Source organism: Ambystoma mexicanum, chromosome 2q (genome assembly GCF_040938575.1).
Source record: "Ambystoma mexicanum isolate Mex_15411 chromosome 2q, UKY_AmexF1_1, whole genome shotgun sequence".
Taxonomy (NCBI): Eukaryota; Metazoa; Chordata; class Amphibia; order Caudata; family Ambystomatidae; genus Ambystoma; species Ambystoma mexicanum.
Window position 1 is genome coordinate 331,384,938 of NC_090924.1, and position 25,464 is coordinate 331,410,401.

The 25,464-nt window shown below is 48.2% G+C and overlaps 1 protein-coding gene across 1 annotated transcript in view; it reads right to left on the reverse strand.

Annotated features, from left to right (window-relative positions):
* PKD1 (polycystin 1, transient receptor potential channel interacting) overlaps positions 1–25,464 on the reverse strand; it is a 1,742,473-nt gene that overhangs the window by 839,758 nt on the left and 877,251 nt on the right. The window contains exons 22-23 of the mRNA XM_069647332.1: positions 17,733–17,877; positions 5,008–5,607 (exon numbers count right to left, since the gene is read on the reverse strand). Coding sequence (XP_069503433.1) covers positions 5,008–5,607; positions 17,733–17,877 — 745 coding nt within the window. The remainder of the gene's footprint in view (positions 1–5,007; positions 5,608–17,732; positions 17,878–25,464) is intronic.

Genomic DNA, 25,464 nt, shown 5'->3' on the forward strand with positions numbered 1-25,464 from the left:
ACAAATCCTTACCAGAATACTACCGGTTGCCACGAGGAACTCTTCATTAGGGTCAAGCTGCAATCTGCAAGGAATCGGACAAGAGTGAAAGTCAGGCATTTGAACTCTTACGAACTTTATACTTACGGCTTCTTGCCGGGAATCTCGGAGTCAATATTGTTCTGGAACTCACCAATTCCTTCAAGCCAGTGAAGCAACTGGTTATCAACGCGCCCCTGCGCTCACTGCAGGATGGAGAGCTCATCTTTTCAAACCATCAGGTGGGACTATAAGAGGGGATATCAAAGGCGATCTGTGGGGAGAACAGCGGGGGTGGGGGGATTTCCGCTCAACTCCACGGGTGGTTAATTCCCTTTCTCCATTTGCAGAAGAATATTCCTACGGGCCAAGCAAACGAAGCTAGGTGGGCCAGTCCAGTCCGTCATCTCGGCCCTACGCGTCACATTGGTGGAGACCGCAGCTGTCCAGTTCCGATCGACACGTCTGTGGGAGCCAGGTGAGCGTAACAAAAATGATGTGCGAAAAGCTAGAACTGAGGACAACAGGTATTATGTGCAATACCCTTAAAAGGCGGCAGGGGGTGGGATACACAAAAATTTGAAGTCCCATTCGGCTCGGGACAGCTATCAGAATACTTCCACGGCGGCGACTCTCGGCGAAGGCCGATGTGACGTGATTAGCGAATCCACAGGACTTACCACTGATCGCCGGTCGTGACGAATCGGGTGACAGGCATGGCACTCTTAAAATTGGCACGCTCAACGTCAAGGGGCTTAATTCTCCCACCAAAAGGTCGCTAGTGTCCCGAGAATTCAAGAGAGCGAATCTAGAGGTACTTTTCTTACAAGAAACCCAATACAGCAAAGGAGAAGAAAGGAAGGTACTCTATGCCAAACTAGGCACAGAATACTGGGGCTCCGGCCTGCTGAAGAAAGCTGGAGTTGGTATTCTAGTCAACAAAACAATCCGATTTGAGCTCTTGAGGTCCTGGTCAGACTTGAGTGGTAGAGCACTTGTGTTGGTTGGCAGGATACAGGACACCACCATCACACTCGCATCCGTATATGCACCCAACACTGGACAGTCCCGGTTCCTTCAACAAACAATCCCCAATGTCATGAACGAGGGAGAGGGGGAAGTGATACTAGGAGGCGATCTCAACACGTGGATGGACCCGGATATGGACAGACAAGCAGGCAACCCGTCCACAACCTTTTCACCGGGCGCTGGACGCTCGCGGGTTACAGATATGATGGATGCCTACAATCTCACGGATGCATGGAGACGCATGAATCCGAACCAGACAGGCTTCACCTTCTACTCTACACCACATGCCACGTACTCCAGAACTGATTATGTATATGTAACCTCGGCACTCGCCGCAGCAACGACCAAAGCAAGCATATCACCTGTTACGTGGTCGGATCATGACATGGTAACGGTCACCCTCGATCGGATGGCTCTCCCTCGGAGGAGCTCCAAATGGCGATGCAATGAGACGCTCTTCAAGGACCACATTTTCGGGAGCAGCTTGAACAGGACATCACCCAATACTCGAGCAAAACAATATAGGTGAAACCCCCATTAACATAGTCTTGGAAGAGGGCAAAGCCACATGGAGGGGAATTCTTATCAGGGAGGGAGCAGCGAAGAAAAGAGAACGCCTACTCATAGAAAATAGACTTCAAAATTAAATTACCCAACTCGATCTCATGGCCCAATTGGCGGACTCTGACAGACCACACAAGATCAAACAGGCCAACGCCAAGAGGGAAGAACTACGGCAACTAGAAACAAGTAGCATTGTGCACAAACTCCAATGTCTGAAGCAAAAGCACTATGAGCATGGGGTCAAAGCTGGTGCTTTACTCGCTGCAAGACTCTGCGGCCAACTCTGCGAGCGATGGGTGCCTACGGTGCACGATATAGACACACCCCATGACCATCGTCCCCCCAATATTCCCAAAACTTTCGCCAATTTCTATGAGAGATTATACACCCCGCAGGCCGCACCGCACTCAGAGGCGATCACAGACTATTTAACCAAAGTAGCCATGCCGACCCTCCTGTTGGAAATTACACAAGCCATGGATGCTCCCATCACGGGGGGAGAAATCGAGGAGACAATCAAAAGACTCCCAGCGGGGAAGGCTCCGGGGAATGATGGATACACGGCAGGGTTTTACAAGACTTTCCAGAATGCCCTGCTCCCATTCATGGTTCACCTCTTCAACAACATCCTCCACTCCAGTGTGGCACCCGAATCCTTCTCTGAAGCGCTTTTTAACAGTGATCACCAAAGAAGGAAAGGACCCCAAGCAATGTGCCCCCTACCGCTCAATATCGCTCCTGAACATCGACGCCAAGATCTACACAAGGGTTCTCACTGCACGTCTAGAGTCGCACATGCCCGCAATAATCCACAATGACCAAGTAGGCTTCATCCTGGGCAGGCAAGCCGCAGACTCCACCCGCAAGACCCTCCACCTAATACATGAGGCCAGAACATCGCCGAACATGCCAGCACTGTTTTCGATTGATGCTGAGAAGGCGTTTGATAGAGTTGAATGGCATTTCTTGGAGGCCACGTAAAAGCAAATAGGACTGGGCCCCACTGTTCGACGAGCGATCAAAGCTGTCTATACAGCCCCAAAAGCCTCTGTAGTAGTGAACCCCCAGTTCTCCCGCTGGTTTCCTCTTAGTAGAGGAACGAGACAAGGCTGCCCCCTTTCGCTGATACTTTTCGCACTCTCCCTAGAACCACTCACCCGAGCCCTCCGAGCAGACACCTCTGTCAAAGGAATGCAAGTCAATGGCAGAGAATATAAACTGGCTTTGTATGCAGACTACATCCTGCTCCATGTATTAAACCCACTGTCATCAATCCCAAGGGCGATACGCCTCATAGAGGAATATGGGACACTCTGGTTTCAAAATAAATAAAACCAAATCCATCCTCTTTCTACTCTACGAACCCTCCCAAGAGCAGCAGATCGAGCTCTAACGCCTTGGCCTGATCATCGGGGGCCCCACACTGAGATACCTAGGGATCAACCTAACAAGAGATCTAGCACAGCTCTACGAAGCAAACTTCCCACAACTCCTAAATGCTCTCAAAACTGATCTCGTGAAATGGAAGTCGCTCACAATCTCCTGGATGGGGCGTCTTAATGCAATGAAGATGGTGAGCCTCCCGTGTTTCCTATATCCCTTCCAGGTCCTGCCCATCTCGATACCGGATCACTTTTTCAGGCAGGTCAAGAAGGTCATACTGGAATTCTTGTGGGACGGAAAGAAACCCCGGATACCATACGATATCCTGATACTTCCAAAGGAACTGGGGGGAGTGGGCCTCCCGGACATAGAGCGATGCTACCAGGTAACCCAACTCAGAATACTGATACCACACCTGCGCGATAGAAAGGACCTCCAATGGGTCCAATTAGATAATGATAATATGGTCCACGTAACCCTTGCAGGGTGGCTATGGGTCCCCAGATCAAAGCTCACGAAACGCCTGCGCGATCACCCAATACTCGGCACTATGTGGAACATCTGGAAGAAAGGGAAAGGGATGACTGGAATCACAGCGTGGCCTTCCCCCCTAAGCCATCTCTCGTCCCCCGGGATCCGAGAAGAAATCCCGAACATGCCAGGTACCAGGCCTGGTTTGATGCCGGACTAGAGAGAGTTGGCCAACTGTGGAGAAATGGGAAATTCATTTCGATATCAAACTAGAAGAAGCCCTCCAAATCCACCCGATTCCGGTTTTCTTGTACCTGCGACTGAAAGGGGTCATATCAAGGAGAGAATGGAAGGACACCACACAAAGAGAGCTTACGCCCTTTGAAACTATCTTGGACACGACCAAATCAACTAAAGGTTTAATAGCCCGCATGTACAAGACCTTAATCGCTAAAGACCAAACTCGGAGTCTGCGCCTCAAAGAGCGATGGGGAAAAAGATTTCAACAGAGAATTCGACCAACAAGCCTGGGACAGAATTTGCGAAACGCCAGCCAAAATGTCAATTACCACCCAGTACAAATTGCACACCGTAAAATTACTCCACCGGTGGCAGTATGATCCACAAAGACTGTCTAAAATGTTCCAAACCTCCAGTCCGAAATGCTGGCAACAATGCGGCATGGACGCTGATTACTGGCACATGTGGTGGAAGTGCCCCAAGGTATGCATTTATTGGCAAGAGGTCCTGGGATGGATAACCATCCCCTCTTCTGATCCTATTTGGCCTTGCAGAAGAAGACGATGAATTGGTGCGCGTAAAAGGACTGGTATCCCCCCTGCTACTGGCAGCAAGAGCAGCACTAGTCATTAAATGGAAGTCCCCATGCCTCCCAGACGAAAAAGATTGGCTACGAATTGCCATGAACATATATACAATGGAGAAAATAACTGCGGCCCTCCATGACAAGGCCGCGCAACACGAGGAAGCTTGGAGTGACTTTACGGGACATTACATCACAGGTACTGTCGTGCGCGACTCCCCGCGCCAATGAAAATACCACTCACTGTGCCCCACCAGGAACTGAACACTGAATACCATACAGCCTAATAACCATGCCTGTCACAAACTTCGCCTGTTACCGTTACCACCACTTAGTGCCGTGGGTTTACCACAGGATTCCAAGTGATGGCAGGGCGGTGTAAGTGGCCATTTTGGGTGTCCATAGGACTCCATGAGGTTTTTGATGGAATTACGGTGAGTGTTGTTTCTGCCGATGTTTGGCTTTAAAGTGGATGATTTATCTCCAGCATTATGTTGGAGGTAAATCCTCCACTTTAAAGCCAAACTTAGGATTTAGCAGAGCAGTAAAAACAGCGATAATTCTGTTATTGCCCAAAAAAGTGACAGTAGCGTAATTAGCACCCCTTTTTAGCGCTCCTCTAAACTCGGAATGAGGCCAAGACATGGGAATAATAAAATGCTTCAAAAATAAAAATCCACACAAATGTCACATTATGATTTTTTTTCTCCAGGACTTACCATTCAAGACTTGGTAGCTAACCCGAATGTGCAGTCCTGCTTCTCGATTCCCAACCAAAGTCCGAATAACCACATTGACAGAACCCCTTTCCTCTATAGTGGTGTTACCGGCTGTAATATTTCTGGCTGCAGTGCTGTTTGTGACCATTACAGTGATGGCTTTGCTGGAGTCAAGACTTTCCACAGGGATCTGAGTGCCGTTGTGGGTGTGGAACACCATAGATGCAACCTTGGTGGACAAGGTGTAGTTGTGGATGTAGCCAAAGGGGAAGGGGTTAGACTTGAGACCGAAGATGACCTGGATGACATCGGGTAGGTCAGAGAAAGTGCTATTGAAGGCCTCAGGGATGGAGAACTGGCAGCCAGGTGTGTGGGAGTAGCATAGCAGGTTCAAAGGGTCAGAACGTTTTCCTTGTGCAACAATTTCACCCCCTTCCAGTTTAAGAGGCTCCTCGTTCAGTACCCTTCCCTTCATCAGGATCTGCATCAAGTCTGAGGAGAGGTTGTAAGCTTTGGAGGCCACAGAAAGAGAATGGGCGTTGCTGCAGAAATCTCCAGTCTTCAAGGCTGAGTCTGTGTTGACCAAATGTATCAAATCACCTATCAGAAAAGAGGCAAGAGAAAGACATGTATTATACTCAACAGATGATGTTGGGAGAGGGCTGGAGAGGAAACCAGGGAAAGACAAAGAAAAGGCAGGAGGGTGAATTGGAGTTTGAAAAGGGAGAATTATAAAGGGAAGGAGGGTGGGGGGATGGAAGGAATGGCAAGAGGTAGTTGGGGTGAGAAAGAGAAAAAGGGGGTGACGGCAGAGGGAGGGGTTTGAAGGATAGGTGGATAGACACTAGGCCTAGTGACATTGAGATTGCGCAAGTGCAGGAGAGAGGGAAGGGGAAAAGTGCCAGGGGAGGAGGAGAAGGGCAAGACACAGGATCAAACATCAAAGAACAAGTAGTGCAGCCAGCAGGTGGCAGGGCAATGTTAGGTGCAGACAACAAGTGTCTGATAAGTGCAGGCAGGGAGGGATGCAGATACAGAACCCAGGTCCAGTTTTCCAGGTGGCAGTGCAGGTGTGCAGCTGGGAGGGCCGGGATCTGGGCCCGCAGTTCAGAGGGTAGCCAGGAGAGCAGTGCAGTATCAGACAGGAGATCAGCAGGGAAGAGAAAGAGAGAAGGCAGTAGCAAAGATGAAAGTCTTAAGATGCTTCCGGAACCAGAGATGGTTCTGCTCAAGTTTCAGAGAGGCAGGGAGGCTGTTCCAAAGGGAGGCACAAGCCAAAGAGAGAGATCTGCCCCCAACTCGTTGCTTGGAAAAGCAACTGACCCTCAAGGAATTGGAGGTGGAGGAGTGAAGAGCTTGAGTAGGAAGGTACTTCCGAAAAGAGAGTTGGAGGTATTGTGGTCCCAGGGCCCAGAAGGCCTTGTGGACAATGCAGAGGGTCTTGAACTCCATCCTTGCAGCCACTGGGAGCCAATGGAGAGATGTCAGGGCTGGAGAGATATGGTCCCTGGGCTTGAGGCCAAGCACAAGTCTCACAGTCCTGTTCTGGATGAGTTGCAGAGGACGAAGAGTAGAGGCAGGCAGATGTAAAAAGAGGCTGTTGCAGTAGTCATGCCTGGAGAGAACCAGAGCTCTGGAGACAGTGAGCTTCTGGGGGAAGGAGAGAAAAGGAAGAATACCTCTGAGGAGGTGCAGTTGGTAGTTTGACTTCTTAGAGACGTCAGAAATGTGATGAGAGAAGGAAAGTTTGTAGTCGAAGTGTACGAAAAGAAGTAGTGGAACTATGTTCCCTGCTGGCCTGGCCCGCTCCCCACAAACCCCATCGTTAAACCCAATCCCACATACAATCCATTCCCCCAAACAAACACACCTGCTCTTTAAGGGAATGTTCAGTGCAGTGCACTGAAGTGGAAGTTTCAACTTCTTCCTACACTTTTCTTTTAAAACAAAACCATTCCGGAACGGTTTCTTTTTAAAATAAAAGTATAGGAAGTGTTAAACTTAAAAATAAAAACTATAGGAGCACCGCTGCCGACCACTCCCGCCCACTTCGACCTCTGGTCAAAGATGACACTGAGGTTCTTAGCCTCACAGGTGGGAGCAGGAAGAGGGCCAAGGGAGACAGGCCGGGGAAGGAGAAGAGTTGGCAGAGGGGAGCCTGAAAGCGAGTTTAGTGTTGTCCACATAGCACTGGAAGTTGGAGCAGAGAGCAGCAATGCGGTGGGCGAGAGGTGGTAGGTATTGGTTGAACAACCAGGGAGAAAGGTTAGACCCCTGGGGAACACCACAGATGGAGAGATAGAGGAGAGGAAGGACCAAAGTTGGACCTGGGAGGGTCAGTCCGAGAGAAAAGACGTCGGCCAGGCCAGAGCCTGATCAGTGATACCCAGGTTATCACGGAGCTGGTTGAGCAGGATGGCATGGTTGACCATGTTAAAGGCAGAAGAGAGATCAAGCAGGATGAGGACAGAGGGGAGATTAGCATCAAGGTTAGATAGCAGGTCAGGAGGCTTTGAGGGGCGGAGATGACACAGCGGAGAAGGTGGAATTGACACTCAAGCTACAGCAAAAATGTGTAGAACTCTGGGACAGATTGTGTAACCTCAATTATAAAAAATATGTAGAGAGGCAGCATGCGGGAGGTGATAAGCCGGGGAGACATTTGGCGTGGTTATATAAGAGCAAGACTCCCAGAGTCACAATCAGGACCATAGAGAGAGAGCACGGTAGCGTAGCAGACACCCAAGAGGGAGTCAATCAAGCATTTATGGACTATTATAAGGTATTATATGGAGATGATGGTGAAAGTAGTCGCGCTATGATGAGAGAAACGTTGGAGGACATAGGATTGCCAAAGATAAGTGAGGAAGAGAGGGAGGAACTAGATGCACCAATTACCTTAGAAGAGCTAGGGGAGGTGGTGAGGCAGCTGCCTACTAGCTATATCCCTGGGACCGATGGACTCCCAAGTGAGTTTTATAAAGTGTACATAGAAGAGGTCCTTCCCCCCATTGCTAGAAGTGCTAAACGAAGCGTTTGAGACGGGAAGTTTACCCGAATCATTGAGAGAGGCCGTCATAATACCGCTCCCCAAGCCCAATAAGCCTGGGCACAGCTGCGGCTCCTATAGACCCTTGTCGATGCTGAATCAAGACAGCAAGATATTGACGGCTGTCCTAGCAAATAGACTGAAGAAGGTCAAAGGCAAACTAATACACCCAGATCAGACGGGCTATGTCCCAAACAGAAATATAACCAATAACCATAGACGGCTCCATAGAATTGTTGAGAGCGGTGGCGAAAATGATGAGGATATGGTGATTGTGTCTTTAGATGCAGTAAAGGCCTTTGATTCAGTTAAATGGCCATGGCTTCTTGCGGCCCTGGAGTGTTATGGGTTAGGGCCTGGATATGTAAGGTGGGCAAAGATATTGTATAGCGAATCACTGGCTACGGTTAAAACAGGATCTGTGATATCGAGAAGGTGGCAGCTCAGCAGGGGCACCAGGCAGGGATGTCGGTGGTCCCCAATGCTCTACATACTGGCCCTGGAACCTCTTGCAATATACTTGAGACAGCAATATGACATCATAGGCATTGAGGTAAAAGGGGAGCGACATCTGATTTCCCTATACGCTGATGACATGTTGCTGTACTTGCGATACCCAGAAGATAATCTCCAGTACATTTTGGAAGTGATGGAGAGATTCGCTGGGTTGTCCGGTATAGCGGTGAACCCCCACAAGTCCATGTTCCCACTAGGGAGGTACATGGGAATTCCAGGGGAGCGATTGCCTGTATTGCAAGTACCATGGGCGGTCAGTACATTTCGGTATTTAGGGATCAATGTATACCATAATGTGGAAGAGGAGCATAGGTGCAACACAGAAGAACAAGTTACTTCTTACCTGGTAACGTTCTCGCAATGGGATGTTCCTCCGACGTATTCCTTATCTTGATAGATCATCTCCAGCTTGCTGGCCTCGGAATTTTTTTTTTCAGTAGAGGGCGCTGCGCGTCGATGTCCCTCGACCCGATGTCCCTCGACAGCCTCCGTATCGGCGCAGACGTCATCATGCGTATAGATTCGCGCAGTGTCCGTTGCACAGTTCCGTTTTGACGTTAACAGTTGTTTTACATGAATTGGTTAATGACCCAGAAGGAGCGTAAACTGTAACCACAAGGGAAGTTTTACTGAGGGGATGGATGGGAGAGGCGATAAGGAATACGTCGGAGGAACATCCCATCGAAAGCATGTCACCAGGTAAGAAGTAACTTGTTCTTCGAAGGGATTGTGTCCTCTAACGTATTCCTTACCTTGATAGACTCCCATTGCAGTGGTGTGTAACTGGAGGTGGGAGTAAAATTGCCATGTTTCCCTTCAAGAATGAACAAAGTGCAACACAGCTTTGCCAAATCTAGTCCCTTGAACAAAACTGATCGCACTTCCTGTTGATGCTGGAGGCATACAGATCCACTTGAGGGGTTCCCCAAAGGGTGAAGATCTGTTGAAAGACTTCCTGAGCTAGTTCTCACTCGTGGGAGACTGTACTCTGCCTGCTCAGAGCGTCTGCTGTCAAGTTTTTCTCTCCGGCTAAGTGAACTGCCGATAGAGATTCCTTCTTGGATTGCCCAAAATAAGAGCTGCATCGCCTCTCTGCACAGAGGCAGTGATCCTACGCCTCCTCTTTTTTTGAGGTAGTGCATGGCCACTGTGTTGTCCGTCATTATCAGGACATTTTTCCCCTGTACAAATGGCAGAAAAGCCTTCAGCGCTAGTCTGATTGCTCTCAGCTCTAACAGGTTGATATGTAGTCTGGACTCCGATGGAGACCAACGACCGCTGATGGTCAAGTCATTGGCATGGGCTCCCCTCCCCGTGAGTGAGGCATCTGTGACTACTGTTATCTCCGGCCATGGTTGCCAAAACAGTTCTTCTTTCAAGATGTTCTCCTGGCAGGCCCACCACTAAAGGTCTCGAGCCGCCTTGTTCGGAACCTGAAGGAGATCTGTCATTCTCCCTGAGAATTGCGACCACTGAGTTCTTAGTGCCCACTGAAGAGATCTCATTCTCAGGCGAGCCTCTGGCACAAGGAAGATGCAGGATGCCATGAGGCCTAGCAACCTCAAAAAGTCGAAGGCTGGGAGACGTTGGGCATTTTGAAACTTGGTGACCATCTGCAGAATATCTTGAGCCCTCACCACTGGTGGCGAGGTTTTTCCCAGGGAAGTGTCCAGGACCGCTCCAATGAACTGGAGTCTCTGTGATGGTATCATCTGTGACTTCTTTAAATTGAGGGAGAAGCCCAGTTTGTGAAGGAAGTGGCAGACATAATCTAGCTGGTTCTGAGCTTGTTGCGGAGATACAGCTCTGATCAGCCAATCGTCCACGTAGGGGTAGACGTGAATCCCTTCCCTCCTTAGACTTGCATCCACTACCGACATTAGCCTGGTGAAGACCCTCGGGCGGAGGTCAGCCCAAATGGCAGAACTCGAAATTGATAATGAGAGCCGCCAATTGCGAACCTCAGGTATTTCCTGTGTTTGAGATGGACTGGCACATGAGAATAAGCATCCTGAAGGTCCAGAGATACCAGCCAGTCCTAGAGCTGGAGGGCCTGAAGGATCTGAGAAAGAGTTACCATCTTGAACTTGTCCTTCCTGAGGAACTTGTTCAATTCTCGATAGGTCTCAGTCCTCCGTCCTTCTTCAGTATTAGGAAGTATGGGGAGTACCAGCCCTTGTTCCTCTCCGCTACAGGTACCGGTTTTATGGCACATTTCTCCAGCAGGTCTACAATTTCCTGCAAGAGGAGCGTATCTGGAACTTTCCGAGAGCTGTTCCCCGGTGGATGACTCTGAGGAATGCATAGAAAAGGCAGGCAGTAACCTTGTGCAACTGTCTCCAATGCCCAAGCATCTGACGTAATAGCCTGCCATTCCGTCAGATGTTGAGTTAGCCTGCCCCCTACTGGTGTCTTGTGAGGAGAGTCCTCAGAGTGATTTAGAGGCGGCTGATGCAGGTGCCAAGGGTAAAGAGGCACCTGCTGCTGCTGCGGCTTTTGTATTTTTACCCTGTCCACCTCGGGTGAATCTTTTTTGACCTCTTTGAACCGACTGTCCTCTGCCTTTTCCGAATGCGGAATAAAGGCAAAAGGATTTACCTCTCCAAGAGGTTCCTGAGGGGTGATATGTTGTTTGACGGATTGCAGCACCCAGGGATTTTGCTGCTGCTTTGGATGTCTGTAACTTTTGTAGGCTGTCATCCGCCTTCTTACCAAACAAAGAAGAGCCGTCAAAGGGCATATTTAAAAGTCTGGCTTGTACATCTGGAGCAAACCCAGACTTTCACAACCATGCAAATCTGCGGGTTGTAGTACTTGCCGCCATGGACCTACTGATGCTGTCAGCAGAATCAATGCCAGTTTGAAGGGATTTGCACATTGCGTCTTTACCACCCTTAATGATGTTTAGAAACGCTTCCCTTTCTTCTCCCTCTGGGAGGTAGTCAGCCGCTGATGACGCACACTCCCAAAGTGTATGGCTGAACCTTGCGAGCGTACAAGTAGTGTTAATAGATTTCAACGCCATGCTACATGCAGAAAAAACCTTCTTAGCCATAGAGTCGTATCTTTTGCCAACCCTGTCCTGTGGAACAGTAGGGTATGCCGATCTACTGCCTGATGCAGTTGCTGCTTGAACAACCAGACTCTCTGGAGTTGGATGTTTAGACAAAAATTCAGGGTCAGTAGTAGATATCCTATATTTGGCTGATAACTTTTTGTTAACCGCCGGGATAACCTCAGGAGTTTCCCAGTTAGCCAATATTTTTCTTTGTAATGCAGCGTGAAATGGAACCACAGGATCCTCCTGTGGGCCTTTAACTAAAATGTCTGTAAGGTCATCCTGTTGGAATGCAGGTGAAGGTGTAGACCAACCCACGAATTCTATAATTCTTGCCATTCAAATTCTGTAAGGGGTCTCAGCATGTTCCCCTCTGGTTTGGCAAATTTTATTTCTGGGGAAGTATCTAACCCACTTGCCTCATGTAAGAAATCTCGAAGGTCCTTCAACCTATTTTCCTCAGAGTTAAATTCCTCTGGTTCTGGTGTTGCAGATCTCTGCAACCCAAAGGGTCTTTCTTGATCTGAATCCTCCCCTTCCTCATAAATTGAAGACAAAGGTCTGAAATGATCAGACCTTGGAAATGGCTTAAATCCCATTTCCAGAGTAGAAGGGGCTAAATTTGTCATAATTGGTTGGGAAAACGTTGACGTCGTCGACACGGACGTTAAAGGCTTCGAAAACACAGAAAAAGGCGTCGAGAAGATTGGAAGTGGCCTCGAAGAACTCGAGAGGATCGGGATCCTACTTGAGGTTGTCGATGACCTCGAAGTCATGTTAGAGGCTCTGGGTATGACCACTGACTGTGAGGTAGTGATGGCCGTGGGTTTGCTCTTTTTCGGCATCGACGTCAGCTTCGAAGACGGCGTCGATTCGATCGACCTATGCGTCGATGAGCCCTTCAATAATGGAGTTGATGACACAGATTTATGCGTCGAAGGGACCTTTGACGATGGCGTCGATGGCACAGTGCCTTTGCTCGAGGGTTTGTGACACTCTCGAGTAGTTTCTTTCGCTGGGTGCAAGGACTCGCAGCATTTAGATTTTTCGGGTCTTTCACCCAGGGTATCACCCTCAGCTGTCTTCGAGGGGGTTCAGGCCGCTTTCTCGAAGACGCTAAGCATCCTTTTACGGAATTCCTCCCACTCAGCCTGAGAGCTATGTTTTGTGGGGCAGGTGACTCTTTCCGGAGAAACAGAAGAAGAAAAGGAAGGTGATCTTCGACGTCTCTTACTTGAATGCTTGGATCTCGAAGAGTGGTGGGAACTGCTTCGAGGCTTAGAACGAGAATGTTTCCTGTGTCGGCGAGGAGACGAATGTCTCGACTCTGCCAAGGAAACTTTCGAAGGAGTTTTAACTGTCTTACCTCTCTCAAGCTTCCCCTTACGCTCCTCCAAGGATTTCACCGCCATGGACATGCAGTCCTCGCACTCCGAACATTGTTGCTCCGATCCCAGGCACCACAAACACAACATTTTCTTTCGACAGTCTCGACATTTTTTGAAGCCGGACCGTGGAGTTGTCAGTTCTGATGAGGAAGCCATCGAGTAAGAGTTGGTATTCTCGAGGAATAATGAAGAATATATTTTCTGACTAACAAACTGAGCAACGCGATTCGGAGGCCCACGAAGTGCGGAAAAACGGAACTGAGCAACGGACGCTGCGCGAGTCTATTTATACGCATAATGACGTCGGCGCCGATACGGAGGCTGTCGAGGGACATCGGCTCGAGGGACATCGACGCGCAGCACCCTCTACTGAAAAAAAAAATTCCGAGGCCAGCAAGCTGGAGATGATCTATCAAGATAAGGAATACGTCGGAGGACACAATCCCTTCGAAGTAGCCATTAATAAAATTGAGAAGTTCATGCAATTCTGGGCCAAGCTACCCTCAGCAATGATGGGTCAGGGAGCAATGCTAAAGATGGTGGTTCTGCCAAGGCTTCTACACTATTTTGGGAATATACCGTACCTGATCCCTAAGAAGTTCTTCACCAAACTGAATAGCATGTGTAGGGATTTTTTGTGGCATGGCACGCGGAATAGAGTGGCGTTATGGAAGCTACAGAATTTCCATGACAAAGGTGGGATAAAATTGCCCAACTATGAGGTGTATTATGTGGCAAGCCAGTTGCAATATGTCGCCAAATGGCTTTCTGATGAGGAGACCTCCGAATCCATGCTGTTTGGGTGTGATTGTGCACCATTTTATTTGAAAGAAATGATGTGGGTACCCAGGGCAGAAATGATGGGGCGCCCTAAAATGCTTCTATTAGGGTGGAAGATATGGTGCAGGGCATGCCAGATGATGGAGAACCCGTCCCCATGCTCTCCGCAGGTACCACTGGTTGTATTAACGGGGGCTGGCAGATGTGCAGCTAAGAATGATAATCAGGAACCACTGGGAACCGGTTGGGGTGGCAACAATGGGTGATATTTGGCGGGAGGGCTCTAGTATTACTTTCGAGGAGCTGTGAGAAGAAACTGGGTTGCACGGGGGCCAGTACATTACATATTACAGAATGGTGCAGCGAATTAAGAGAATATGGCCTGAAACAGTGCTGGAGGAGGAACTAGATGCCACAATAGATATATGACATACCAGAAGGGGGTCATGAGATTTCCAGAATATATGAAATGTTGATGTCTAAAGTGGGGAAGGAAGTCACACAGTTGAGATTAGCTTGGGAAATGGAAGTTGGTGCCCCGATGGAGGATGGGATGTGGGAACAGGCGCAGGGGTATCATAAGAAGGTATCTAGAAATGCGAGACTGAAACAGATACAACTATATATTATGCATAGGGCATACATGACACCTTGGAGGATATCGAGGTTTGAGAATGCAGGACGGCAAGCATGCCCCAAATGTGATGAGAAGAACGCGGGCATGGTGCATATGTTCTTCTGGTCATGCCCAGTCATAGAACGCTTCTGGAGTGCAGTGAAAGAGAAACTGGGGAAAAAAGGGGTTAAGATCATAGTGGACACAGTGTGGGCCTGTCTGTTGGGGGGGTTTCCAAGATCACGGAAGCTCAAGCATGTGAGTAAATTGAAGTACTTGGCTTCTGTGCTTGCAAAAAAGAGAATTGCCATGGGTTGGAAGACCTGCCATATGCCAAATGTGGAGGTGTGGTGGAGAGATTTACAAAAATGGGCGGAAGCAGAAACCATGGTATGGCAAGAAGCTAGTAACACAGGGGGGGGGAGAGACTGAGTCCCTGATGGCCTGGAAATTATTGATAGCCGAGCTGTTTGGGTCAATAGGAGACACAGCAGATGCTATAGAAGGGGAGACCGTACCACAGGATGCAGAAACAGAATGTTAAAAGAAGTACTCGTAAAGGGGGGAGGGAAAGGGAAGCAGCCACTAGAAATCAGGGAAGTATAATGAAGTGGTTAAAGGTTGCACTGCTTGTTTGGTTTGTATTGTTTTGTTGTGTTAATAAATCAATAAAAATAAAAATAAAATAAAAAAGGTTAGATAGCAGGTCTTCATGGATGTTCAGGAGAGCAGTTTGTGCTTCTGGCAGCTCTGAAGCCAGACTAATGGTCATGGAGACAACCAACAGATTCAATGTGAAGATTAAGCTGGGAGATGCCCAGCTTTTCCAGGAGTTTGCCCAGGAAAGGAGTGATGGAGATCAGGTGATAATTAGCTAGAAGGGAGGGGTCGGCTGAGGATTTCTTGAGAAGAGGGTGCACAAGAGAGTGATTCAGATGGGAATCGAAGGTCCCAATGGCGAAAGAGTGGTTGCAGAAGTCAGCCAAGGGTCTAGCGAGAGTGTCAATGTGGTCCTTGGTGGTTTTGGAAGAACAGGGAAGAACCTGTTTTGACAAGGTTTTCCTAGATCGGACTTGTCTAGAAACCTCGTCAGGGGTGAAGAGAGGAAAGGCAGAGAAGGGAGAGGGGGTGGCCGCAGGGAGGCTGGAGGAAGAGGAGAGAGTGGTGGGAGAAGCAGGAGAGGATGAGAAGGGTTTCCAGGGTTTTAGAGATGAATTGAGAAGCAAGGGCCATACAGAGGGCCTGGAAGGGGACAGGAGAGGTAGAGACTGCAACAGGATTGGCCAGTTCTTTGCAGATTTTAAAGAGTTCAGCCGAGTTGTTAGATGCCGCAGAGACGCAGACTTGGATGCAAGCTCTGTTCTTAGTGAGGACAGAGAGTTGGTATTGACTTTGGGGTAGGCGGCAGGCCAGTTTGTCAGAGGATGTACAAAATGCCAACCATCTCCTTTCAGCCACCCTATACTTGCGTTTAAGGGTGACGAGGTCTGAGTCGTGCCAGGAGTTGCACTTGGTTTTAGGCTTCATGTGGATCCTCATGAAAGGGGCAAGTACATCGAGTGTGTCAGAGACAGCAGAGTAGAGAATAGAAAGGGCTGTGTCAGGGTGTGTGTCAGCCAGAGGTGCAGGAGGGGGAGAGAAAGATGCGGCAAAAGCCTCAAATGACACACACTTCATGGGTCGAATGACTGAGAAGGTAGGTGGCAGTGTAGGAGTTGGCTTGGTCTGAGGGGTAGAAAGAGAGAGAGAGAGATGAGGAGAAAGTGGTAACTCCAGGAGAGAGGAGTGGTGAGAGGGTTGGAGAGGGGGAGGTCTGAGGAGATCAAAGCATCAAGGGTGTGCCCTGCAGAATGAGTCTAGCCAGAGGGAAGAATGGAGAGAGAGAGAGAGAGAGAGAGAGAGAGAGAGAGAGGGGGGAGAGAGGGAGAGGGAGAGAGAGAGTCGCAGAGGTCCCAAAAGAGTCCAGTGGCGGGACAGAAAGCATCCAGGTGGATTTTGAAGTCTCCTAGGAGGAGGAGTTGAGTGGTCGAGGCCAGGAGGGAGGAAGGGAGGTCTGCCAACTCAGAGAGGAAGGAGGAGTTCTGACCAGGTGGTCGGTAGATAGTAGCCACTGCAAGAGAGTGGCCAGGGGAGAGAGAAAGCCTACAGACCAGGCATTCAAAGGAGGAGTAGGCCTGCATAGGAATGATATAGGCAGGAATCCACTCTGGGAAGATGAAGGCTACACCCCCCCGCCCCCGGAACGGTTGGATCTGGGCGCAGAGAGGATCTTGTAGCCATCAGGGAGGAGAGTGTCAAAGCTCGTGACAGAGCTGGCCGCGAACCATGTTTTGGTGAGACCAAAGACGTCAAGTTCTTCCAGGAGACGGCAGATGTCAGAGGAGTGTTTCACAGCTGAGCAACAGTTAAGAGTGGCGAGGTGAAGAAGGTTTCCATCCTTGAAAGACTTCTGGGGAGGGGTACAAATCAGAGGTACTCTCTGCGGAGGTGTAGAAGAAGCCAAAGGGTGGGCAGAGCAGGTAGGAGGAGAGGGCAAGGTAGCTCTACTTTACTGCTTCACTCTAGAGAAAAGTACTGAGCTTTGAACCCCTGCACTCTCAGGGGTGCAAATAGGTTTGTGTTTTCTTTTTTGATGGGAGACAGACGGTGCCTGTCTTGTGCATGACTAATCTTAAGTTTAAAAGATTGCCACCACCGTAGTAAACCTAAAAGAGACACATGGCAGGAAGGTGAGGGAGCAGAGCAGGTGGAGATAGAAGTCAAGGGCCAGCTGGTACGTTTAGAGAACAGAGAGAAGGGGGAGGTTGGGATGTCACAGGGTGCGGAGGGGTCCAGAGTATAGGAAGGAGAAGGGAAGAGGGGGAAGCCCAACAAAAAAAATGTTATGGCCCCCAGGTAAGGAGCATGAGTGGCTGGGGGAACACAGATGGACACTGGCAGTTTCTGTCTGTGTTTCCAACCGCCTGACTTTCTGAGGGCTGTTACACAGGTGCACATTCTTTATAGGAAATAATCTGGGCTGTCTCGCATGGACTACTGATACTGTGTGCTGAGAGGCAAGGAGCTCCAGTTCCTGCATCAACTTCAACGTTAACGCATGTTGGGGGGCATAAGAGCCAACTTCAAGCTCCCAGTAGGACTGGGTCCAAAGATTAAAATGCTATTGTAGGCATTGGAAGTGGCAATATCATTGCGCCTAATTCCTTGTACTCCCATTAATGAAAGGCTTTTAATTTAATTAGATTTTAGTTAGACAGAATTACTTCTGTATCTTAATTTTCTCCTGAGCATCAGGCTTGTCACTCTACTTCAACTTACCCATAATGTTCAGGATGTTGTCTGCAATGGTGGTTGGCGTCATTGTGCCCTGGGTGGTCTCGTTCTGGAGTATGTCCATCATGGCCTCTAGCTTGTTTAATGTTCTTCTTTGGCAGGATCCACATGAATGTTCCTCGTAGGCGACCTGCAGTCAGACAAATGAACCAACCTTATGTACAGCTGAGCTAGATCAATAGTGAGACATTTGACGGTCCTTGTGTCTAACGTACGTAGCTCTGAAAGCATGGTGTTGTGTCTCTGTATGGATGGCTCTCTAGTGGTGTCCAGTCAATTGGTCGAAAAAAAACTGGTCGACTGCAATTTGGTCGACGCAATTTGGTCGAAAACCAAATGGTCGATTTTTTTTTTTATTTATATATTTATTTTTCGGGTTTTCGTTTTGTAAAAAAAGGGGTTTTTAGAGAAAAAAAAGGGGTTGGGGGGGGGACCCCCCCAAAAAAATAAAAAAAGGGTTAAAATAAAAATAAAAAAAATTCGACCATTTGGTTTTCGACCAAATTGGTTCGACCATTTGTCTGGTCGACCAATTTTTTTCGACCAAATGTCTGGTAACCTCTCTAGTTGAGAAGCAACATGTAGGACACTTACTCCAAACTCTATTACCCTTCGTCAGTGGCTGGGTATATACAGGTTTTGGCCTGCAGGCATCTGATTTGAAGGACCACATTCAGGAATTCTAACATCTTAGGAATGTCTTGTCCAGCTTTTGGGATCATACACTGCTGAAGTGGACTAGTTCATGCTTAGTAAAATCTTCTATTCAGGTTATAGAATAAAAGCTAGCTCTTCACTTAATTGGTAGCCTTCTGACCAAAAACCTCATTAGAATGATAACCTTTATGTACAAAATATTCCTGAACAGAGCACAGCATGTACACACAAAATAATGTTACCCATAGTAGTGACAACACGGATGGCGGTAAGGATTTACCGGTACCGGTAAAATACTGGTACCGGTAAATCCTTACCGCCTTACTACGAGGTCCCTTTGCGGGTTGGGGGATTTAACGCCTGCTTTTTGCAGGCGTTAAAAACCAACCCGCAAAGGGACCCAGGGAGCTAATTACGGTACCGCAATTTGCGGTACCGTAATTAGCGCCTTACCCATTCCCATTGAGCCCTATGGGGCAAAAATGGGAATGGGGAAGGGCAATGGCGGAAGGGGGAATTACCGCCCCGCCAACCTTGGAATGGGGCAGTAATTCCCCTTTCCGCCAAGGCGGTGCCGGTATTTTACCGGCATGAACCATGGCGCTAATAGCGCCATGGTTCTCCGCCATCCGTGTAATGAGGCCCTTAGTCCATAATCCCGTTTCTTCCATACTTATGAAACATCACATGGAACAGGGATGGTACTGGGGTAGATGCAGTGTTCTGTCAAACCTTCCCTTGCGATGCATGCATAGATAATGTCCCGCTCAGGACCTCCCACATGCATTCTGCACTACCATCAGCCCCTTTATCCGCGAGAGTGCAGGAGTGAGGACGCATGAAAGAAAGAGGAATATGGACTAAGAGAACAGACGTCACATCAGTGAGTAACATATTTGTACGATTATATTCCATCCCCTTTCCTCCATACTTATGGAAGATTGCAAAGCATCTTCCATAAGGGGCAGAGAGAGATTAGTGATCATTGCCAAAAATGTTGTGCAGTACAACATGTCCACAGCTGCCATCTGCTTTTGAGCTGAAATCCATTGTGTAGTGTTTACTGAAGGCATTACAGGTCACCCAGTTTGCAGCTTTGCAAATATCCTCCAACGAAATATGCCTCTGAAATGTGATAAATGCTGATTTAGTTCTTTGGCTGTCGGCATGTAAACCCTCCGGCTAGGTTTTGTTCCTCACCTTGTAGGCCTTGATAATGGAAAAGATGATCCAATGTGTTCTGTTTTTGCAATTCATTTGTTCGGTATTCAAATATTCGTATCTGTTTTGTTGGTTTACATGCCTGTTGGTATGCCAAGGGGTTACCTATGGCTTTGGTGGACTCATCAATGTTTCGTAGCAATCCTGACCCATGGCATGTTGTCCCGATGAAGCCTCCCCTCTGGGACAGTTTCCATTACTCTACAGACCTTCTTTGACTCCCCCCGCAGCGTCCAGCTCGGCCGACGGCTTCTCTCTGCAACCAGGATCAAAGGCCACTGCCCCTCAGTGCGATCATGTCTCCTATAGCTCTGTTGCTGCTGCCAGTGTTCTGTTGGTCTTCCAGTGATCCCTACAGCGTCTCTCCTGGTCTCTCGCCACGCCGGTAAGCAGCTCGGATGATTGAGCGCTGCTATATGGACTCCTTCCTTCTCCTGCTCTCTCTGCTGTTCGAGTGCATCCAGCGCACTCATGATCTTCCAAAACACTTAGTCTGCTCATTCAGATTGGCGTTTTCTTCAATCTTCATCAACTTTTCACTCCTCTTTTTAGTGTTATTATCCGTGGCCGTGTTGGACTTCCCATACTTTCTAGGATTTCTATAGTTATATTGTTTAGAATTTCTTTAACATTAGAAACAGGAGATGTTAGGTTTGGATTATATGTGTGTGAGGTGTGAATGGTATCATGACTAAAGAGATTTGCAAGAAGGGGTTTCTGGGTTTTTCTCTGAGAGGCATTTATGCAGTGAAAAGCTATTAAGAACTCATGAATTATGAGGTATTCCTCTCTGGAAAGGGGAGAATGTCGTGTCTCTCCTGATGGGGTCACCACTTTCCCCCAAAAGCCATATCCTCCACTATGATCCTCCCTCATAATTGCACCCCCAAGGTCAGGATCAGGTAGAGGCTGCCATCCCCTGACCACATAGGAGATCTTTGTTGAGGGATCAGTGATGATTCCACAGGATTCCCACTTTAGATACATTGTGGCCATAGGATCAAATGCTCTTTGCATAAGAGCAAAGGGGACTATGTTCAAATCCCAAGGCAAGTGGGGGCTCCTTATTAGAGGAAACAGTCTCATAAATCAGTGGAATTGCCTGTTGAGGATCAGGTTTGCCAGAGTCACAACTCAAAATTAAGTGTTAAGCTAAGCTCTGATAACAGACAGGTATGTCCTGCTGGTTTACAATGAGACTACCATTTTGCAAGGAAGGTAATAAGGGAGAAGAATTGTCCATTGAGGCCTCAACAAGGTTGATTTCCCGGTCTATGCACCAGTGACAGAAACGTGTCCACATTGAGTTGTGACCTAGTAGAATCCTTCCTCAACGCCCAGATGACTTTTAGGTTTTCTTCTGAGATACCCATATAACCAAACACTAAGTGCTCAGAGATCTGGGCATTATGGTATGAGATTGAGGGGAGGGGTGCAGGACCATTCCCCCCTTCTGAGACAGAAGATCGAGACAGAGGTGCAGTGTTCAAGGGTGTTTGCACCTCATGTTATGAAAGTCTGAATATCAGAACCTATTGGGCCAGTTTGGCACACTCATTGTCAGGTAACAACTTTGTGACCCCTTGAGTTAGCTTAGTATGCTGGGGAGAATCAGAACTGGTGGAAAGGCAAAGACGGCCTATCCTGTCCAAGGAATGAGGAACACATCATCCACACAGTATAGACCTTTCCCCTTCCAGGATGCAAAAAGGGTGCATTTCTTGTTGCCTCAATCGCAAACAGGGCCAGGTGGGGAGTTTCACAAGTGTTGGAAGTCAGACACAGCATTTCCTTGGGAGAAAGCACATTTGTGTGAGGTATAGGACTGCTTGCTCAGGGGGTCCGCTCTTACATTCTCCTCAACCACTAGATTTGAGACCATAGGGAAAATCAAGTGGAAAAGACACCAGTCCCAGATCTCCAGTGCAAGAATATAAAGCGCTTAAGACCTTGGACCTCCTTGCTTGTTCTCATAGAACATTGCTTTTGTGTTGTCTGTGTAGATGAACACTCTTTGCCTATGCAGAGCAGGGTGAATGGCTCTCGCCGGAAGTAAAATTACTTTAGCTCTAGAAAGTTGACATGCAGCAGTGACTCCTCTTTAGCCCAGAGGATATGCACTTCACATTGCTCCAAAACTGATTCACAGTGATGTGTCATGGAGGAGTCTGAGCAGATAGTCCTCGGTTATCTGATGGGGAGATCTTTGCAGAGATTTTGGGGCTCCATATACCAAAGAAGATCTTGGTACATCTCTGAAGTTGCAAGTGGGTGGGGGATCCTTCACCTCTTGCAAAGCCCATTCTGACCAATATAGTGGATCCTTTGAGCGGGAAACAATGTTGACTTCTCCTTGTTTAAAGTGTGGCCCAGCGCATAACCTAATCACGAGAGTGACTGCCTCGTTGATCTTTGAAGGTGCCAAGGCCCTAACTAGCCAATCATCTAAGTAGGAGGAGATGTTCACTTAAAGCTATAGGTATCACATGCATGGTGGAGTCCATCACCTTGGTGAACACCCTTGCAGCAGAATTGAGTCCGAAGGGGAGAGCTTTGTATTGGTCCATTATAGGGAAGCACAGATATTTCCTGCGGGTTTCCAGATAGAGATGCGTATGTGACACACACTCATATATTATAAGCCATTAAGCGTAACACGTTAGTTTTTGTTTTATTGTTTTGCACGCTGGCCAATCTGCCGACATGGGATACTATCAAATTTTAAAAAGCACTTTGGATAAAATAATGACCTAGTGTTATTACTGGTTTTCCTGCTTGGGTGGCGGGAGCCAGTGGGCTCCCCTCTGTTACTTCCTATCTTCCTGATGTACCTGATGTCATCTGGCAGCTATGTATCATGATTAAAGTATCCTGTTGAATCTACCTGCGGCCTACTTGAGTATCCTTTTAAGATGTAAACTTTGGCGGGGACCGGGGCCAAGCAAAATGAAGAAGAGACAAGGTAACTTTGTGAGTGAGAGATGGGAGATGTAGGACTGCTGCGGGGGGTGCAGAAGGAAGTGCCAGACTTAAAGAGAGAAAAAAAAGAAGACCCACTGCCCCCCACTGATACAGTCCCACCATCCAGTGGAGGAAAATAGGCCTCGCTACGTGTGCCAAGGCTAATTGTTAAAGCGCACATCCACAGCAATTAGGAGGACAAAGGGCATTTGAAAGCATCTCAAAGCATCCTGTGTGGCAATTGCTCCTTCTAGGAAGGTATATAGGCCTCAAGGGAAATTGGTCCTATGAGCTTCGGCCCACCAGTGTGTAAGAATTGTTCCCTCATATGTACTCTGGTTGTTGTGTGCTGTGATGTCTTGAGGGAAGGAGAACTTTATTTGTGCTTTTCAACTTAGCGCGGACCGCCACAGGACCCATTGGTGGCACTGTGGTCTCACAGCGTTATGAGGCAGGGCTTAGCTGATGGTTGGGGCATGGAGTTCTGCTGTGCTCCTCTGGCAAGGGGACACTGGTGACGCCAATGGCGCGGCTGCAGATGCTGGCCATCATCCGAATGTTGTCTCCAGCCTGCGCTGACATCGCATCCCAGTCTGTCGTCATCCATGCTGGGAGACTGACAGTTCATAGAAGGATCAGCTGAGCTTTAGAGAAAAGCACCATTTGACGTGCCCCGGCTTGACCAGGAACTCCTCTTCCTTTGGTTTGATTCTGCGCAGGATCGTCCGAGTGTGGCAAATTAGAAACCGATAACTACGTGGGACAGAGTTTGCAGTTTTTTCAAACGGGGGCAGTATGGAGAGAGTCCCCTTGTGCACTGTGGAAAAGCATGGCAGTTATGTCTCTACATTAACAGTGACAGTAGCACTCTAAATTGACATTGATGGTAATGCTCAGAGCCCCATTCTTCCTCTGCAATGATTTGAAGGTTCTGGCCCTTGGCTTTGCTAAGCAAGCACCGAAAACAGGAAGCATATGTTTGTTTAACATGGTCATGCCTTGTTATCTTAGCTATGTAGCGAGACATTAACTTTACAGAGACAGCTTTGTGCAAACAACATCGCTTTTATATTGGGAACATTTTCCTTCCCTGGCACCTACACTTACTGTAGGTGTGCGTTCATGTTGTCAGAATGTTCTGATAATAGTAATGCTCTACAGAATGTGCAGGTTCTTATTCTTTGACCTTTGTCATATGTCGCATTCCAAAGTGAAGCTGAGGGAGTCAGCCTGAGGAGGTTGTGTACTCACTCTTCTACGTACTTCCTAAATATACCCCCGCGATTAGAATACAAGTGGATGTATGATGTGGACATCTGTGTGGATTTGTGTATCAGTGGTTCAAAGATGTGAACTGTATCACTGCAACATGTAGAAGTATAGTTATTTTATATCTTGGACTTCTAAAGTATTTTGGAGGAATTGCTAATCCTGCCTGAGAATTGGGACCACTGTGTTCTGAGAGCCCATTGAAGGGATCACATTCTTGGGTGAGCCTCTAGCACCAGAAAAAAGTGGGATGTCTTGAGGCCGAGCAACCACAAAAAGACAAAGGTCGGAAGACGATGAGCACTTGGAAATTTGATGACTATCTGCAAAATGTCTTGAGCCCTCACCTCTGGTGGCGAGGCTTTTCCCAAGGATGCATACAGGACTGCTCCAATAAACTGAAGTTTCTGAGATGATCTCATGTGAGACTTCTTGTTATTGAGGGAGAAGCCCAGTCTGTGGAGGGAGTGCCAGGTGATACTGAGAAGTTCTTGGGCCTGTTCAGGTGAATGTTACCTGATCAACCAATCGTCCAGGAAGGGGTAGACATGAATCCCCCCTCTCCAGGGACTTGCTGCCACCACTGCCATTAACTTGGTGAAAACCCTCGGGCAGAGGTCAACCCGAATGGCAGAACTTGAAACTGATGATGAGAACCGCCAATGGCGAACCTCAGATGCTTCCTGTGTTTGTGATGGATAGGCACATGAAAGTAAGCATCCTGAAGGTCGAACGATACCATCCAACCTTGGAGCGGGAGGGCCTGAAGAATCTGAGAAAGTGTTACCATCTTGAACTTCTTCAAGTATCTCAAATTCAAGATGGGTCTCTGTCCTCCATCCATCTTGGGGATTAGGAAATAGGGAGAATAACATGCTCTTCCTCTCCATCACAGGTACTGGTTCTATAGCACCTTTATCCAGCAGGGTCAACATTTCCTGCAACAGAAATGGTTCTGGAACATTTAGCGAATGGCTTCCTGGCGGATGATCCCGAGGTCTCTGTATAAAGTGATCCGAACGTGGCTGAAATTGCCACGGCCGGAACTTTCGCATGAGAAAGGTGCAAACTACCAAAAGTTTGCACCTTTCTCATGCAAACACACATACATACTCACACCCACACACACAACACACCCATAACACCCCCCCACCCACACCCTCAGCACACCCACACCCACACCCCCAACATAAACAAACCCCACTTACCTTCTTCTTCACGCTGGGTTCCTGCAGTGCCAGTTCCCTTTCAGTTCCGTGATCGGGAACCGGCGCCGCAGGGTCCTTTTCTTTTTTTTTAACGGAAGGCTGCGGGGTGTCCCCCGCAACCCCTGCTCACTATACCATAAAGTATAGTGAGCAGGGCGATGCGGGGGAACACCCCTGCAGCACCATTCTTTTTTTTTTTTATAAAACAGAAGGCTGCTGGGGTGTCCCCCGCAACCCTTGCTCACTATACCATAAAGTATAGTGAGTGGGCCAATGCGGGGGACACCCTGCGGCCCTTGTTGTTTCTTTTCTTTTTAAATGGAAAGCTGCAGGGGTGTCCCCCGCAACCCCTGCTCACTATACTATCAAGTATAGTGAGTGGAGCGATGCGGGGAACACCA